We start from the raw sequence: 17,539 nt of genomic DNA, 5'->3' as shown, positions 1-17,539 counted from the left end.
TTTTCGATTATAGAAATATAATATATCATAAATCATGATGTCATAAATATCTATAGGTTTAATACCTTATGACTCATGTAGCTCAGTCATGTATTAAAAAATCCCCAGAAATTTGGAATGTCAAAATGGGGTCCCGTGACAAGAAAGGTTGGGAAACTTTAAGCAGATTAAGGAGAGAAAACAGTAAATCAGTTGCTTTGAAGGTTTTGCCAAAGTTACTAACCTACATTAGCTTGGCTATCTCCAGGAGAGGAATACCTTAGACCAGGGCTATTCAATTGGAGGCCCCATGCAGGGTCTGATCCGGCCCTGCATGGCAAGGCTCCGCAAGATCTGAACAAAATGAAAACATGGACGCGCTATCTACGTTCGGCCCTATTATTGTGAGGAATATGATAAACTGGCCCTCAGTGACTTTTAATTGAATACCCCTGCCTTGGACGGTACAGTGCCTGCTGCTTCTGCCCAGTGGTGTAGTGGGGATTTTTAAAGTGGGGGTACGCGATTTTTAAAGTCATCAAATAGTTGGGCAACTTATCATGTCAAAACCCCCTACTGTCCTTAATCTACCGCCATTGCTTCTCCGTTTCCATCTGTTTGGTCAATCACCTGTAATAATGCTATGTGATCATCCCATTTTGTCTTCAAACATTGGCAGAAGATTTTTTTTAAATCTCACTTCAGGAGAAGTGGGTGAACCGCGTACCCCCGCGTACCGCGCCCACTACACCCCTGCTTCTGCCTCTCTGAGTCCCTCCCTCTTCCCCTCTTCCTCCTCTAAGAATGAGGAAGTGACGGCTAAGGCACGTACATAGGGCAGCTCTTTCCCCTGTAACGCTTCAACACGTTTGTGACACTTTTTTCTTAAATAGAAGATTTTTTGCTTTTCTTTAACGACTTGCAGAATGAACGGGGCATGTTTATATTAATACATTTACAATTGTATTCCATTAATACAGTTAAAACTTTGATATTGTTTTTTATTCCACCAAATCAAAAGTGGAAGTAAACAGGCTGCAACAAGTGTCGAAGGCTGGTGTATCGTAAGTACTTTCAAATTGTCTTGCCCTGTTTTGATTCAAATGAAATCTGAGGTAATATTTTGGAAAGGAAACAAGTCCCCATTTTATGAATTGGGCTAATGTGCATGATCAGCTGGCAACATGCTTTCATCTAGTGATCATTAGTTGTAGGCCTACTGCAACACACACACACACACACACACACACACACACACACACACACACACACACACACACACACACACACACACACACACACACACACACACACACACACACACACACACACACACACACACACACACACACACACACACACACACCTGACCAAGACTGTACATTACTAATTGGGCAGTGACCTGCAGGGATCTCTCATGAAGGATTGGAATAGGTATCCATGACTATGTTTTACTGTTTTGTATAGGACAAAATGGCATCAAATTTTGAAGAAGATCTTACTTGTCCTTTGTGCTGTGACATCTACAAGGATCCTGTCATACTGACGTGTGCTCACAGTGCGTGTAAGGCCTGTCTGCGGCAGTTCTGGGAGGGGAAAGGATGCAGAGAATGTCCCTACTGCAGGAGAAAATGCTCAAAAAACTTTGATGTCCCAAACATTGCGTTAAGGAACCTGTGTGAGACCTTCCTACAGGAGAGGAGTCAGAGAGCTTCAGCAGGGTCTGAGGTGCTCTGCAGTCTGCACAGTGAGAAACTCAAGGCCTTCTGTTTGGACGATAAAGAAACAGTGTGCTGGGTTTGTCGAGACTCAAAGAAACACAAAAATCACAACATTAGGCCCATAGATGAAGCAGCACCTGAACACAAGGTGAGAATCTACTAGTGAAAATGGTACCTAATCCCTTTATTAATTTAGTGATTATTGTTTTGATATTGTGGCCTAAATAATGATCATTCCTTTCAGGGAGAGCTCAAGATCAAATTGCAGCCTTTACAAGGGGAACTGAAGAAATTAGAAGATGTTAAACTCCTCTGTGACCAAACTGCAGCTCACATTAAGGTGAGACATGTTTCAGAGAAACATGTTCACTTGAGGGGTTGGAGATTTATTACAAATGTACCTGAGTAATTATGACATTCATTTGTGCTGTGTTATTATTATATGTTTTTTTTTGTTTTTAGACCCAGGTCCATACCACTGAGAAGCAGATCAAGGAGGAGTTTGAGAAGCTTCACCAGTTTCTACGAGATGAAGAGGCCGCCAGGATATCTGCACTGAGGGAGGAAGAGGAGCAGAAGACTCAGATGATGAAGGAGAAGATTGAAAAGCTGAGCAGAGAGATCTCATCTCTTTCAGGATCAATCAGAGCCATAGAAGAGGAGATGGAAGCTGATGATGTCACTTTCCTGCAGGTAGGTTACACTCCGTCTAGGCAATGAGATTATTATTGTGCTTTCGCGTGCCGGTAGGTACCTTGGGTTGTCCGGCTGTGTGTGAGTTTGTGCGTCTGTCATACCTGTATTATAATTTTTTGTTTGTAGTAAATCAGACACACTTGTATGAAACTGCATTAGAATCAATGGTTTGGCATTTTAAAACAGGTATGAAATGTGCTGAATCATAAAATCATACAGTATATTTTCTTTTTGAACCTCCCATCACAATACCAGTAACCTTTTCAGTCTTTGTTTGTCCATCAGCTACTGTGGTGAACAGAGCTGTTAGTAAAAAGAAATCAACAGATCGCTTCACAGACTGAGAATATTACAGGATAACACATAATACACATGTATATATGTCATTACTTGTCTGCTTAAGTATGTGGTACAGAGTGTTGAAATGCATGGTATTGATGAATGTGATTCACAAAATGAATAAAATAAATGCAAAACAAGGTGGTTTTAACAATATTCTATTTATTTCCAGAACTACAAGAGCACAGTGAAAAGGTGAGTGATGTGCCTCCTGTCTCTCTCTTGTCTGTGGTTCTGAACCCAAACCCACAGCAGCACTGACTCCTGAATGTTATTCCAGAGCCCAGTGCACACAGCAGAATCCAGAGAAGCTTTCAGGAGCTCTGATCAATGTGGCAAAGCACCTGGGCAACTTGAAGTTCAGAGTCTGGGAGAAAATGCAGGAGATTGTTCAGTTCAGTAAGTAGTACACACACACACACACACACACACACACACACACACACACACACACACACACACACACACACACACACACACACACACACACACACACACACACACACACACACACACACACACACACGCACAAACACACGCACGCACACACACACACACACACACACACACACACACACACACACACGCCTCATCAGGCATGCCCCTGTCCCTTCCCCACAACACACACAAACACGGTCATACCGGGTTCGGCACTGTTCTGCATGTGACCATTTTTACCCAGATAATCCTGCTGACGTCCACATTGTTGTCATGGTACGCAGAGGAAGAAACAAGTGTTTTTCAGTTCACATCGCAAACCAACTTTCTGGACCCACACGTTCAGACTTTCGTTTCGACATTAGGTGCAGGAAGGGGCACTGGCACAGGTCTTTGTCGTCCTGAACGCATCTTTATTGTTCAGCTTCTGTGTGTTTTCTTCCTCTCTGCAGCTCCTGTTACTCTGGACCCCAACACTGCACACCCAGAACTGATCCTGTCTGAGGATCTGACCAGTGTGAGACATGTTGATGAGAAACAGCAGCTTCCTGGTAATCCAGAGAGAGTTGATAAGTATCGCTGTCTCCTGGGCTCTGAGGGCTTTAACTCAGGGACACACTGCTGGGATGTGGAGGTTGGGGACAACACATATTGGAGTGTGGGTGTGATGGCAGAGTCTCTCCAGAGGAAGGGAGACTTCTTATCCTTGAGTGGGTGGTGGAATGTGTATTATGATTATGGTAAATATAGAGCGTATGCCCCACCACAGCCCTCCACTCTCCTCACAATGAAGCAGAAACCCCAGAGGATCAGAGTGCAGCTGGACTGGGACAGAGGAAAGCTGTCATTCTCTGATCCTGATAATAACACACATTTACACACCTTCACACACACTTTCACTGAGAGATTGTTTCCATATTTGAATACTATTTCTAAAGTATGTCCTCTGAGGATGCTACCAGTGAAGACCTCGATAAGAGTAGAGCAGCACAGATAGAGCTCTCTCTCTGTGTGTGTGTGTGTGTGTGTGTGTGTGTGTGTGGTTGACGTTTAAGGGCGAAACGCAAAAAAAAAAAAGTTTTTCAAATTCCTGAAAAAAATGATGGATAAAAATTGGAAAAAAATAGAAAAAAATAAAGCACTTAGTGGTCTGTGGAATTTCACCTTATTTTTGCCATTTTTGGGAAAATGTGTCCTGCATCAACACATAGCATAGGCATGTCACACTGCAGGAAAATTGAGTCACACCACAGGGAATTCACTGCATTATGGGCATTTTAATCCTTTTGTATACATGACTGACATCTGAGCTCATGCTAACTTGATAATGATATTGTGTTTAATCTTAATATGTGTTTTCATTCATAAAAAAAACTTTTTTTCCTCCTATAAGAGCAGTCACACCACAGGACACCATAAAATGAACCTAAGCATTGCGTGACAGAAAGATTGCAATATGAAGACATATTAAGAGGTTGAGAGTCACCTTAAACTTCCACAGCACTCTCCAATAACTGAGGTACTGACTGGTTAGGAGCCAGTCTTTAAGACCCTTGTAGTTGGCCTTGCAGCTGCCCATTCACAAACATTGACATACATGTCACCCCACAGGACGCAATTTGTGTTACGAAATTGAACTTGTAGTTAATATTACTGTCTTGAGTTTTTTCCACATTCACATATCTTAATCTAAAGTTAAGATTTATGCAATCATGCCAAATGCTTCATACATTATTCAAAATGTTGTTGGTTAATTTATATATATATTATTATATATTGTTTCATTAATGTTACAGTCACACCGCAGGAAATTTAACATATAAACCTTTACATAAATCTTAACAAAAATGTTTCTTCTCATCCAAGACTAATATGAAACATAATGTACCAATTGACATTTGTTTTTTAAAGGAAAATAACAGTTGTGTAGGTTTTTAACCAATGTTACAAAAAAACAAGGCGTCACGTCTCCCACCTGTGTGTGTGTGTGTGTGTGTGTGTGTGTGTGTGTGTGTGTGTGTGTGTGTGTGTGTGTGTGTGTGTGTGTGTGTGTGTGTGTGTGTGTGTTTACAATTAACGACCACTCGTTGAAATCATCTGCTGATCTGCTGATCATGCAGATGATATGAATTCCTAAAATGGGGATTTGTCTCCTTTATGAAATATGTCATCAGGTAAACTTAGCGTCAACATTTGAAACAAAAGTGTGTGAGCACGTTCATGTTAGGGTTTGTATGAGGATATGTGTGCATCTACATGCATGCACGTTCACTATTTGTTGATGTAAGACTTGTGCTGATATTGTCATGCTGTGTCATGTTATAGGCCTTTATAATTGTTGTACACAATGGCATAATGATCTGGGCCACCAATACAGGATCAGACATTAGTGAAAGCTTACAGGCCAAGTTGACAATCTTTTATGACAAGAATGTATTTCATTCTGAAAAACATTTTTTTTTGTTAAAATTACACTTTGTCTTTAATTTCTGATTGCATCTTTCATTGAGCTTTTGAAGCAGCATCTCCATTTCAATATGATAAATGTGTTCAATGAAACAGAATACAAAACTGGGGCTCAACCACTACACCAAAGAGCCAGGCTCATTTGCATGTTGCATGATGTTTCTGTTGTACTTTGTGTATTTGAAAAGGCAAAATACAGTATTTTGATCATGCATACAGTTACTGTTTTGTATTTTGTATCTTATTTATAACACTTTACTGTTGGGTATTTTGTATTGTATTTGGGAATAGCCTACATTTAGTTGTATCTTTGCCCATCCTTGCCCAAAAGTTGTGCTTATGCTGACAGCGGGGAAACATAATTGTTTTCGTCACAGAGGTGGGGTATCAGTGAAGCACGACGAGGAGGAGAGGATGGGAGGTCAGATAAAAACGAGTCACGACCACTTGTTGGGTGAGCTGTAACCAAAGACCTGTAACCTGTAAGCTGTCCTGTCTGCAAAGAAAGTCACTACCACTTGTATCCAGCAGAGGGCAGCAGCAGAGAGAGAACGGAAACTCCTATCATGTAATGTCATAATGTCTGTAATAGGCTTTTTATTGGTGAGTCCATCAGTCAGTCAATCAATCAATTTTATAGCACATTATCATACATAACTGTCAATAAAATGTGCTAAAAAGTAAAGAAAGAATACAGGAGAAAATTATATTGTAGAAAGTATAGTGTAGATGGTATATGTGGCTATGACCAAAGGCAGATAAAAAATTAGGCTGTTTTTAATTTCTTTTTAAAAACATGATACTGTTGGGGCCATTATAATTTGGAGAAGGAGCTGATGCCGCATGTGGCAGCATGAGATGAGCCTTTCCCTGTCTCTTTCCCTCTGCTGCCAACCCAGCTGAGTGTGTGTGTGTGTGTGTGTGTGTGTGTGTGTGTGTGTGTGTGTGTGTGTGTGTGTATGTGTGATAGTTATTTCTGGGAAAAAGATAAAATAAATTAAAAAAATAAACATTTTAAAACATTTTAACACACCATGTGTGAGGTGTGGAGGGATAGGTGGAGAGGAGGAGCTGAAGTGGGGAGCATACACACACACACGTGAGTGAGTTGTTGGCCTACCAGTCCATGGGCGCGTGACCTCGGAGGCGGTCTGCACACTCTTGCAGACGGAGATAAGCAACTGCGGGAGTTGCAAGGTCTGTCTGCAGTCGCATTCATCCCGCGATAGTTTGGCACCATGTGACATGTCACCTTCTCACACCAAAACCTTCTATTTTCAAAGATCTATATGTGACATTAAGACAGTGTTTTCAACTATGGAGAATAATTAATAAAAACATAGCTAGTCAATATTTTCTTTTTACAATTTTAGAAATATAATATATCTTAAATCATAAATATCTTAAGTCATAAATATCTATAGGTTTACTGCCTTATAACTCATGTAGCTCAGTCATGTATTATTTCTTGTTGTGAAAACCCCCAGAAATTTGGAATGTCAAAATGGGTTCTTTTGTGTTGGAAATATTTGGAAACTTTAAGGAGATTAAGGAGACAAAAAGGTTAATCAGTTGCTTTGAAGGATTTGCTAATGTTACTGACATACAGTACGTTTGCTTGACTATCTCCTGCAGTGGAATACCTTAGACCTGTGGTGCTCAAACTGTGGTACCACTGGCGGTACTTGAGACATTTCTGGTGGTACTTGGAATGCCATTATGAACCTCTCCTGTATTGACTGGCAAAAGTGAATATGGAAGGCCTTTACTGTGATATTCTAATGTTGGTTGTCAAGGTGATACTCGGAGAGCTCAATATTTTCTCAGGGGGTAGGCCTACTTCACACAAAAAGTTTGAGAACCACTGCCTTAGACAGTACAGTGCCTGCTGCTTCTGCCTGTCTGAGTCCCTCCCTCTTCCCCTCTCCCTTGCCCTCCTTAGATAATGAGGAAGTGAAGACTAAGGTACAGAGAGCACCTTTTCCTCCATAAGACTGAACAGGTATGTGACGCTTTTTTCTTTAATAAAAGACTTTTTCCTTTTGTTTAATGGCAAGCAAAATGAACGGGGCATGTTTATATTAATACATTTACAACTATTAATACAATTAATATAGTTTCTTATTCCACCAAGTCAATATGATCGTAAACGGGCTGCACCAGGTGCAGAGAGCTGGTGTACCATAAGTACTTTAAACTTCAGCTATTGTGGCATTTTCTAGCACTGTTTTGGTTCAAATATTGCAATTAGGTTGGAGTAATGTAATATTTTGGAAAGGAACGTCCCCATATGGTGAATTCATATGTTCCTGATCAGCTGGTGACATTAATCCAGTGGCCATTAGTTGTTGCCTACGGCAAGACACTCACATGCACGCATGCATTCACACACGCGCGCACGCGCACGCACACACACACACACACACACACACACACACACACACACACACACACACACACACACACACACACACACACACACACACACACACACACACACACACACACACACACACACACACACACACACACACACACACACACAGTGAGAACTGACTGCCCACTGTTTAAGTTTTTCACTTTTTCTTATTAAAACTCTTGCCAAACCTCAACAGAACTATATAATTGATATATTTATATATAATATAGGCTTCTACTATGTTTTGTACCTACCTGCTTCTGCCTGTCTGAGTCCCTCCCTCTTCCCCTGTCCCTTGCCCTCCTTTGAGAATGAGGAAGTGAAGGCTGAGGTACAGACGGCACCTTTTCCTCCGTAACACTTGAACAGGTACGGTAAGTGACACCTTTGATTGAATAGAAGTAGTTTTTGTTGTGTTTCACTGCTTGCAGAATGAACTGGGGATATTTATAGTTGATCATTTAGAGTTAAAACTTGGAAAGTGTTTGTTATTTTCACAAAATCAAAAGTGAAGTAAATGAGCTGGAGTGCGTAGTATGAACTCAAACCTTGATTGAAAACTTTGGAATTGTTGCACTGTTTTCTGTCACATGTTGAAACTTATTTAAAATGCATCTGATGTAGGCCTACTGTTCTGTAAGAATGAAACTTCACATTTTATGAATTCATATAATATGTGATCAGCTTGTGTCATGATTTCATCTAGTGGCCATTGATTGCACTGCAACACACCTCTCTGTCTCTCTCTCACACACACACACACACAGATGCAGATGAACTGTTGAATAGCCCCTCATCAGTGACCAGTAGTGTCCTCTCATGCAGGTGGTGATGTTTTACTGTTTTGTCTTGTGAAGGAGACAATGGCATCAAAGTTCGAAGAAGATCTCACCTGTCCTGTGTGCTGTGACATCTACAAGGATCCTGTCATACTGACGTGTGCTCACAGTGCGTGTAAGGCCTGTCTGCAGCAGTTCTGGGAGGGGAAGGGATGCAGAGAATGCCCCTACTGCAGGAGGAAATGCTCAAAAGACTTTGATCTACCCAACATGGCGTTAAGGAACCTGTGTGAGACCTTCCTACAAGAGAGGAGTCAGAGAGCTTCAGCAGGGTCTGATGTGCTCTGCCTTCAGCATAGTGCGAAACTCAAGCTCTTCTGTCTGGAGGACCAAGAAACAGTGTGTTTGGTTTGCAGAGACTCAAAGAAACATAAAAATCACATCTTCAGTCCCATAGATGAAGCAGCACTTGAACACAAGGTGAGAATCTAGTAGTGAAAATGGTGTGCAGTAACCTAACCCCTTTACTACAAATGCAATTTAGCAATTATTATTTACTGTGGCCTAAAATAGTGATCTTTTTTCCAGGAAGAGCTCAAGATCAAATTGCAGCCTTTACAAGGGAAACTGAAGAAATTAGAAGAAGTTAAACTCCTCTGTGACCAAACTGCAACTCACATTAAGGTGAGACATGTTTCAGAGAAAGATGTTCACTTGAGGGGTTGGAGATTTATTACAAATTTACCTGAGTAATTATGACATTCATTTGTGTTGGGTTACTGTTATGTTTTTTTTTGTTTTTAGACCCAGGTCCATACCACTGAGAAGCAGATCAAGGAGGAGTTTGAGAAGCTTCATCAGTTTCTACGAAATGAAGAGGCAGCCAGGATAGCTGCACTGAGGGAGGAAGAGGAGCAGAAGAGTCAGATGATGAAGAAGAAGATAGAGAAGATGAGCAGAGAGATCTCATCTCTTTCAGAATCAATCAGAGCCATAGAAGAGGAGATGGAAGCTGATGATGTCACTTTCCTGCAGGTAGGTTACACTCCGTCTTTAGGCAATGAGATTATTATTGTGCTTTCGCCTGCCTGTGGGTACCTGTAGGTACCTTGGGTTGCCTGTGCGTGAGTCTGTACGGCTCTGACATGTTTAGTTTGTTTGTAATGAACCAGACACATGTATGCACACAATATGAAATTACTGCAGCAGAGGCGTTAGAATCAATGCTTTTGCTATTTTAAAATAATGAGATGTGCCCAATCATGATATCATATCTTTTCTTTCTAAACTTTCCAACATACCAGTAACCTGTTGACCCCACTAGTTACTTTCCCAGGTGAAAAAGTGGTTCAATTTAGTACAATAAAAGTATGACTGAAGTGTACTTAGCATGTTAAAAGTGCACTCGTGCTTTTTGTGCTAAGAAAAAGTATGTTTCCAATATGCTTATTTAAAGTGTACTTAAAATTAGATGTAATTAAGTTGCTCTCAAAGAAAGTACACTTAGCGAACCATACTTCAAGTGGACTTCGAAGATGTTTGGCTAAAGTGTATTTAGAGGAATACTAATAGTGTTCTAATAGTGAACTTACTAAAAGTGTATTTTTTAATAACATATTGCAATTGTACTTTTTTAAAGTGTAATATGATTACACTTCACCCCAATGTCTTTGAAGTGTGATTTCTATAGTGCGCTTTAAAGTAAATCGCTTTAACATATTGCAAGTACACTTTTTCTAAGTGCACCATGATTGTACTTCACCCAAATATCTTTAAAGTGTGCTTACACAAAGTGCATTTACCCATCATGCACCATCATACATGTCCCATCATGCAATGCACTTCTTGGAGCTAAATTTCTCAAACAGAAAGCCATTTATCCTGAAGGAATATTTTTGGTTTGCATGAAAATGTTACTCATTGTTATATTCTGTGTTTATTGTAGGAGTTTTAAAATTTTAAAGTGGTACACAAAAAATGACCATGTTCCCACCGTCATTATGATGGTCACGTATATGTTCTGGTATATATAGGCTCACACTTCCTATGATATTATGGTGGGAGGTAAGTTGGAACTAGTTGTTCAAACAATAGAAGGCCATCATTAGTGATCTATTCAAGTGAATAACTACAGGAAGTTGGAACAAGATTGAAATAAAGTGAAATGTGTATCTGAAATCTCTGTAACGATGCAATGACTGTAAATGTCAGCTGAGCTAGGCATGCATACTGTATCACTACTGTGACATGTGGCTGTGTGTAATGTACAAGCTCTGGGGACCAGCATGGATTGTAGTATTACATTTATATTATTTCATGTACTTGGGAGTGTACTGTAAATATACTTCAAGCATACCTGTTATATATTTACAATACTTAATATGACATACTTTTTACAGACTTAAAATGTTCCAATGTAGTCCAAAGAAGCATGAAGTTAATATACTTTTATTGAACTTCTAGTAACAATAAAATGTTATAGAAGCGTACTCAAGCACACTCTTAATGCCATACGAATGCATGAAAAGCGTGTTTGGAGCATACTTTCAAAAGTATGCTTGCAGTGCACTTAAAGTTGTCCAAAAGCGGTGCCAATTTAGCATCCTCAGTGTGCTGCAAGTGTGCTGAAGTACTGCTTTAGTAGTGCTTCAGTGCACTAATAGTGCAATGAAGCGCACTTTAAATCGCCGAAAATAGTACACTTTGTACTAAGTACGGTCAAAAAAAGTACACTTTAAGTATATGGGTTTTTCACCTGGGTTGGTCAACAAAGGTGTTAGAAAAAAAAGGAAACCAATACAAGATAACTTCACAGACTGAGAACAGAATAATACAAAATACACATACTGTAGCATATATGCACGTGTGTTTCTATGGTATTATTATTGTCTGTAATGGTATGTGGCACACAGTGTTGAAAGGCATGAAAATTCACAACAATGAATAAAATAAATACATAAAAGACAAGGTGATTTTAATATTCTATTTCTTTCCAGAACTACAAGAGCACAGTGAAAAGGTGAGTGATGTGCCTCCTGTCTCTCTCTTGTCTGTGGTTCTGAACCCAAACCCACACAGCAGCACTGACTCCTGAATGTTATTCCAGAGCCCAGTGCACACTGCAGGATCCAGAGAAGCTTTCAGGAGCTCTGATCAATGTGGCAAAGCACCTAGGCAACTTGAAGTTCAGAGTCTGGGAGAAAATGCAGGAGATTGTTCAATTCAGTAAGTAGTACACACACACACACACACACACACACACACACACACACACACACACACACACACACACACACACACACACACACACACACACACACACAAATATATGTACGCATAACTAATTGTGCAAATACACACCCGCAGGTGCACACAAACATGCTCAGACACACATACACATGCAAATGTACAAGCAAACCTACAACTTGATCAATCACACGCACACACATACACACCTCCCTGGACTCTCTTCCGCTGTCCTGTGAGACCACCTCTACAGCACAATCAGGAATACTACTGTTATATATGACTCTGTACACTATCAGGAATACTACTGTTATATATGACTCTCTATACTACACCATCAGGAATACTACTGTTATATATGACTCTATACACTATCAGGAATACTACTGTTATATATGACTCTCTATACTACACCATCAGGAATACTACTGTTATATATGACTCTACACCATCAGGAATACTACTGTTATATATGACTCTATACCAGGGCTATTCAATTAGAATTTCATCTGGGTCACATTTCGAAACCAAGAACTGCAGTCGGGCCGCACATTTTCAGACATCACTACCACTGAAAATCAGTAGTCCACAAACAAATTTTAAACATGTTCCTCTAACCTAAAACTTAACCACATTGAATGTGAATGTATAAGACAAGCAGAAGATTCACAAGCAAATAATGTGTTGTACTGCAGTAACAAAACTGAAATGTATACCGCTTCAGTTGGGGGCCATGTCTTGGCCACACGTGGACTGCATCTGGGCCGCATGTGGCCCTCGGGCCTCCCATTGAATAGCCCTGCTCTATACTATATTACACTATCAGGAATACTACTGTTATATATGACTCTATACTACACTATCAGGAATACTACTGTTATATATGACTCTATACTACACTATCAGGAAACTGTTATATATGACTCCCTATACTACACTATCAGGAATACTACTGTTATATATGACTATACTACACTATCAGGAATACTACTGTTATATATGACTCCCTATACTACCTCTCTGCAGCTCCTGTTACTCTGGACCCCAACACTGCACTCCCAGAACTGATCCTGTCCGAGGATCTGACCAGTGTGAGGCGTGTTGATGAGGAACAGCAGCTGCCTGATAATCCAGAGAGATTTGATGAGTATTGGTGTCTCCTGGGCTCTGAGGGCTTTAACTCAGGGACACACTGCTGGGATGTGGAGGTTGGGGACAACACAAGGTGGGGTGTGGGTGTGATGGCAGAGTCTCTCCAGAGGAAGGGAGACTTCACATCCTTGAGTGGGTGGTTGTGTGTGTATTATGATGATGGTAAATATAGAGCGTATGCCCCACCACAGCCCAACACTCTTCTCACAGTGGAGAAGAAACCCCAGAGGATCAGAGTGCAGCTGGACTGGGACAGAGGAAAGCTGTCATTCTCTGACCCCGATAATAACACACATTTACACACCTTCACACACACTTTCACTGAGAGAATGTTTCCATATTTTAATACTATTTCTAAAGTATGTCCTCTGAGGATGCTACCAGTGAAGACCTCGATAAGAGTAGAGCAGCACAGATAGAGCTCTCTCTCTCTGTCTGTGTGTGTGTGTGTGTGTGTGTGTGTGTGTGTGTGTGTGTGTGTGTGTGAGTGTGTGTGTGTGTGTATGTGTGTGTGTGTGTGTGTGTGTGTGTGTGTGTGTGTGTGTGTGTGTGTGTGTGTGTGTGTGTGTGTGTGTGTGTGTTTACAATTAACGACCACTCGTTGAAATCATCTGCTGATCTGCTGATCATGCAGATGATATGAATTCCTAAAATGGGGATTTGTCTCCTTTATGAAATATGTCATCAGGTAAACTTAGCGTCAACATTTGAAACAAAAGTGTGTGAGCACGTTCATGTTAGGGTTTGTATGAGGATATGTGTGCATCTACATGCATGCACGTTCACTATTTGTTGATGTAAGACTTGTGCTGATATTGTCATGCTGTGTCATGTTATAGGCCTTTATAATTGTTGTACACAATGGCATAATGATCTGGGCCACCAATACAGGGTCAGACATTAGTGAAAGCTTACAGGCCAATTTGACAATTTTTCATGACAAGAATGTATTTGATTCTGAAAAACTTTTTTTTGGGTTAAAATTACACTTTGTCTTTAATTTCTGATTGCATCTTTCATTGAGCTTTTGAAGCAGCATCTCCATTTCAATATGATAAATGTGTTCAATGAAACAGAATACAAAACTGGGGCTCAACCACTACACCAAAGAGTCAAACTCATTTGCATGTTGCGTGATGTTTCTGTTGTACTTTGTGTATTTGAAAAGGCAAAATACAGTATTTTGATCATTCATACAGTTACTGTTTTGTATTTTGTATCTTATTTATAACACTTTACTGTTGGGTATTTTGTATTGTATTTGGAAATAGCCTACATTTAGTTGTATCTTTGCCCATCCCTGCCCAAAAGTTGTGCTTATGCTGACAGCGGGGAAACATAATTGTTTTCGTCACAGAGGTGGGGTATCAGTGAAGCACGACGAGGATGCGAGCAAGAGGAGAGGGCGCGAGGTCAGATCCAAACGAGTCAAGACCACTTGTTGGGTGAGCTGTAACCAAAGACCTGTAACCAGTAAGCTGTCCTGTCTGCAAAGAAAGCCACTACCACCTGTATCCAGCAGAGGACAGCAGCAGAGAGAGAAAGGAAACTCCCATCATGTGGTGTCATAATGTCTGTAATAGGCTTTTTATTGGTGAGTCCATCAGTCAGTCAATCAATCAATTTTATAGCACATTATCATACATAACTGTCAATAAATGTGCTAAAAAGTAAAGAAAGAATACAGGAGAAAAATGATATTGTAGAAAGTATAGTGTAGATCAGTGGTCCCCAAACTAAGGCCCGGGGGCCACACCCCTTTGACCGGCCCGCCACCTCTCTGCACCTCACTATTTGAACTGGCCCAAAGAAGCAATCCTCACAGAAAAAAAATAAATAAATGACAAAATATAAAAAATATTTTGTTTATCAACAGGCCTTCCAACAGTTTAATTTTAACTAACCTAGTGTGAATCACCAGAAGGTTCTTGTCTTAATATTTTCTCATCTCACTGTAATATAAACAGGCCTACCATTTCTATTGTATCTCTCATAAACTGTCAGTCACCAATTTTTTCTAACCTTTCCTTGCTATTTGTATATGGTTATTAGGAATTGAAAGGAATATCTGAGGGATTTCAAACATGTGAAGTACTCACTTCTTTTGCAAATCACTTGTGTTAGAAATTATGGTTATAACAGGCCCTCATGATTGATGCCGGCCCCTGATCACAGTCAGGAACGATAATGTGGCCCCCAGAGAAAAAAGTTTGGGGACCCCTGGTGTAGATGGTATACGTGGCTATGACCAAAGGCAGATGAAAAATTAGGCTGTTTTTAATTTCTTTTTAAAAACATGATACTGTTGGGGCCGTTATAATTTGGACAAGGAGCTGATGCCAGCATTTGGCAGCATAATGCCTAAATGCCATTTCACCCTCCTGGATTTGACAACTATTATAGGCACAACCAGTAGAGGAGATTCTGAAGACCATATCACCTATTAGGACAGGGGTGTCAAACTCAGGCCCGGGGGCCAAATCTGGCCCGCGGAGTCATTTTATTTGGCCTGCGAGATCATTTCAAATGTGTATTACAGTTGGCCCTCATACATCATTAATGTACAGTGTACCAAGACTTGAACATGAAATTTGATGTTTCTCAGAAGTATGGTCCAGGCCAATGACACGACTCACACTCCTATGCAACACAATATGTGCCAGTGTGTGTGAAATTAAACTATGAGTATCAAGTGCGTGTCTGCACGATTTTAGTCCATTTATTAAAAATAAACCTTGAGTTCGGCCCGTGACTTCGTTCCATATTTTGATTTTGGCCCTTGGTCAATTCGAGTTTGACACCCCTGTATTAGGATGATATTGCTCTAGCATATCTGCAATATATTTAGGGCCCACCCCAGAAAAGGCCAGGGGGTCCGTGAGGTGCAGAAAGACCAGCTGAGCAGCTGTCATTCCCCCATCCTCCACTGGGGGAGCAGGAGCACGCTGGTCATCTAGAGGAGCACGGCCAGGTCCTGCTGCATGAGATCAGCCTTTCCCTGTCTCTTTCCCTCAACGACTTATTCCCCTGCACTGTTAACCGTAACACAGTTGAGTAACACGGTTGACTGTTTTGAAAGTGTTTTTCAGCTATTGATCCCTTATGTGTTGAAAAAATCCTATGAACAGACACTAGGGATTATCTCTGGAGAAGAAAGTCTTGTGTAAGGAGGGTGACTAAATTCAAATCAGATGTTACAGGGATTTATAATGAAAAATCTGTCAGTCTGTATCACAGTGATGATGATGATAATGAGGATTATTAAATGATGATTAAAAGTTCTTATTCACATTCTACACTACTGTTTTACCATACAAACAATTCAAAACATCTCATTTGATTAATTCCTTTTGTGTAATAGTACCATGTGTGGCATCCTGTTCACAGTCCACCAATAGGTGGTAACATTAGCTACTTTTGATGCTATTCACATCATACTTTCATTCATAGCAATTTTCAACTCAAGGTCAAACATATGTGAAATTGATGTTCATAGTCCCATATGAAATGGTTATGCCTGAAAGTGTCTGAATGCCTGTATAATGCCAGCAGACTATTGCCAGTAGACTATTTTCGGATAGGCCATAGTGAATAACTTTGGACATAGCAGCTGTTGTACTCTAGCTAGAAAGGTCCTCTTGGACTTAAATTGAAGCTCAGGATGTTAGGCAGTTTTTTTATTTACATTTGAGGGATCAATGCATATCATAACAGAGCTGAAAATGATCAAATATGAGGACAATTTGTCAGGCGGAAAAGCATTTTTTGAGCTTTTTTGGATATGTTGAAGATGATATTTGACAGAGGAAATGCCCCAAGCCCTGAAACATTTTTCAGGTTAGTTCCCCTATGTGACAGGATGACCCATGTAAATGTACAGGGTTCTAGGACCATTTTTGGAGTTGCAGTACCTTAATATTTGCAGCTACATAATTTCGCCTGCAGATTTTCCTTAAAAGTTGTTTTTTTGGGCCCTGAGACCAAACGGGGCCGAGTTGGGAGTTGTCCCTATCAACTCGTTATGGCCCAGGGTATAGGCTAACAGGAATTCATAGTGAAAAAAACATAGCAAAAAACATCCTGAGGGGTGTAGCTGGCTCCCGGCCTATGAAGTTTATTATAGCACAACCAATTGTTTTGCAAACTTCTGAAAATGAACTGTGAAAACAGTTTGCATCTGAAGGCCAATAACATGGGCAGTCATGGGTGAGCGGTTAGGGCGTCAGACTTGCATCCCAGAGGTTGCCGGTTCGACTCCCGACCCGCCAGGTTGGTGGGGGGAGTAATCAACCAGTGCTCTCCCC

General features: G+C 40.5%; 2 protein-coding genes across 3 annotated transcripts; both read left to right on the top strand.

The window, feature by feature from the left end:
* Positions 1-1,011: 1,011 nt before the first annotated feature.
* LOC134436034 (zinc-binding protein A33-like) lies at positions 1,012-4,170 on the top strand. The gene is made up of 7 exons (XM_063185064.1): positions 1,012-1,043; positions 1,447-1,848; positions 1,945-2,040; positions 2,163-2,393; positions 2,908-2,930; positions 3,016-3,134; positions 3,626-4,170. The coding sequence occupies exons 2-7, from the start codon at positions 1,453-1,455 to the stop codon at positions 4,168-4,170; spliced, it is 1,410 nt and encodes a 469-aa protein (XP_063041134.1). The 5' UTR covers positions 1,012-1,043; positions 1,447-1,452.
* A 4,751-nt stretch (positions 4,171-8,921) lies between these two features.
* Positions 8,922-14,337, top strand: LOC134436633 (zinc-binding protein A33-like). Of its 2 annotated transcripts, XM_063185945.1 has the most exons (7): positions 8,922-9,317; positions 9,426-9,521; positions 9,642-9,937; positions 10,616-10,650; positions 11,829-11,856; positions 11,944-12,062; positions 13,110-14,337. In XM_063185945.1, exons 1-7 carry the CDS (start codon positions 8,922-8,924, stop codon positions 13,652-13,654), a joined length of 1,515 nt encoding a protein of 504 aa, XP_063042015.1. In that variant the 3' UTR covers positions 13,655-14,337. The 2 variants fall into 2 exon arrangements, with proteins under 2 accessions (XP_063042015.1, XP_063042016.1); XM_063185946.1 differs by lacking the exon at positions 10,616-10,650 and having other exon boundaries at positions 9,642-9,872; positions 11,834-11,856.
* Positions 14,338-17,539: the final 3,202 nt, after the last annotated feature.

This window comes from Engraulis encrasicolus, chromosome 20, assembly GCF_034702125.1.
Source record: "Engraulis encrasicolus isolate BLACKSEA-1 chromosome 20, IST_EnEncr_1.0, whole genome shotgun sequence".
Classification (NCBI taxonomy): domain Eukaryota; kingdom Metazoa; phylum Chordata; class Actinopteri; order Clupeiformes; family Engraulidae; genus Engraulis; species Engraulis encrasicolus.
Note: the sequence above shows the minus strand (reverse complement) of the source record. Positions and strands in the feature narration are given on the sequence as shown.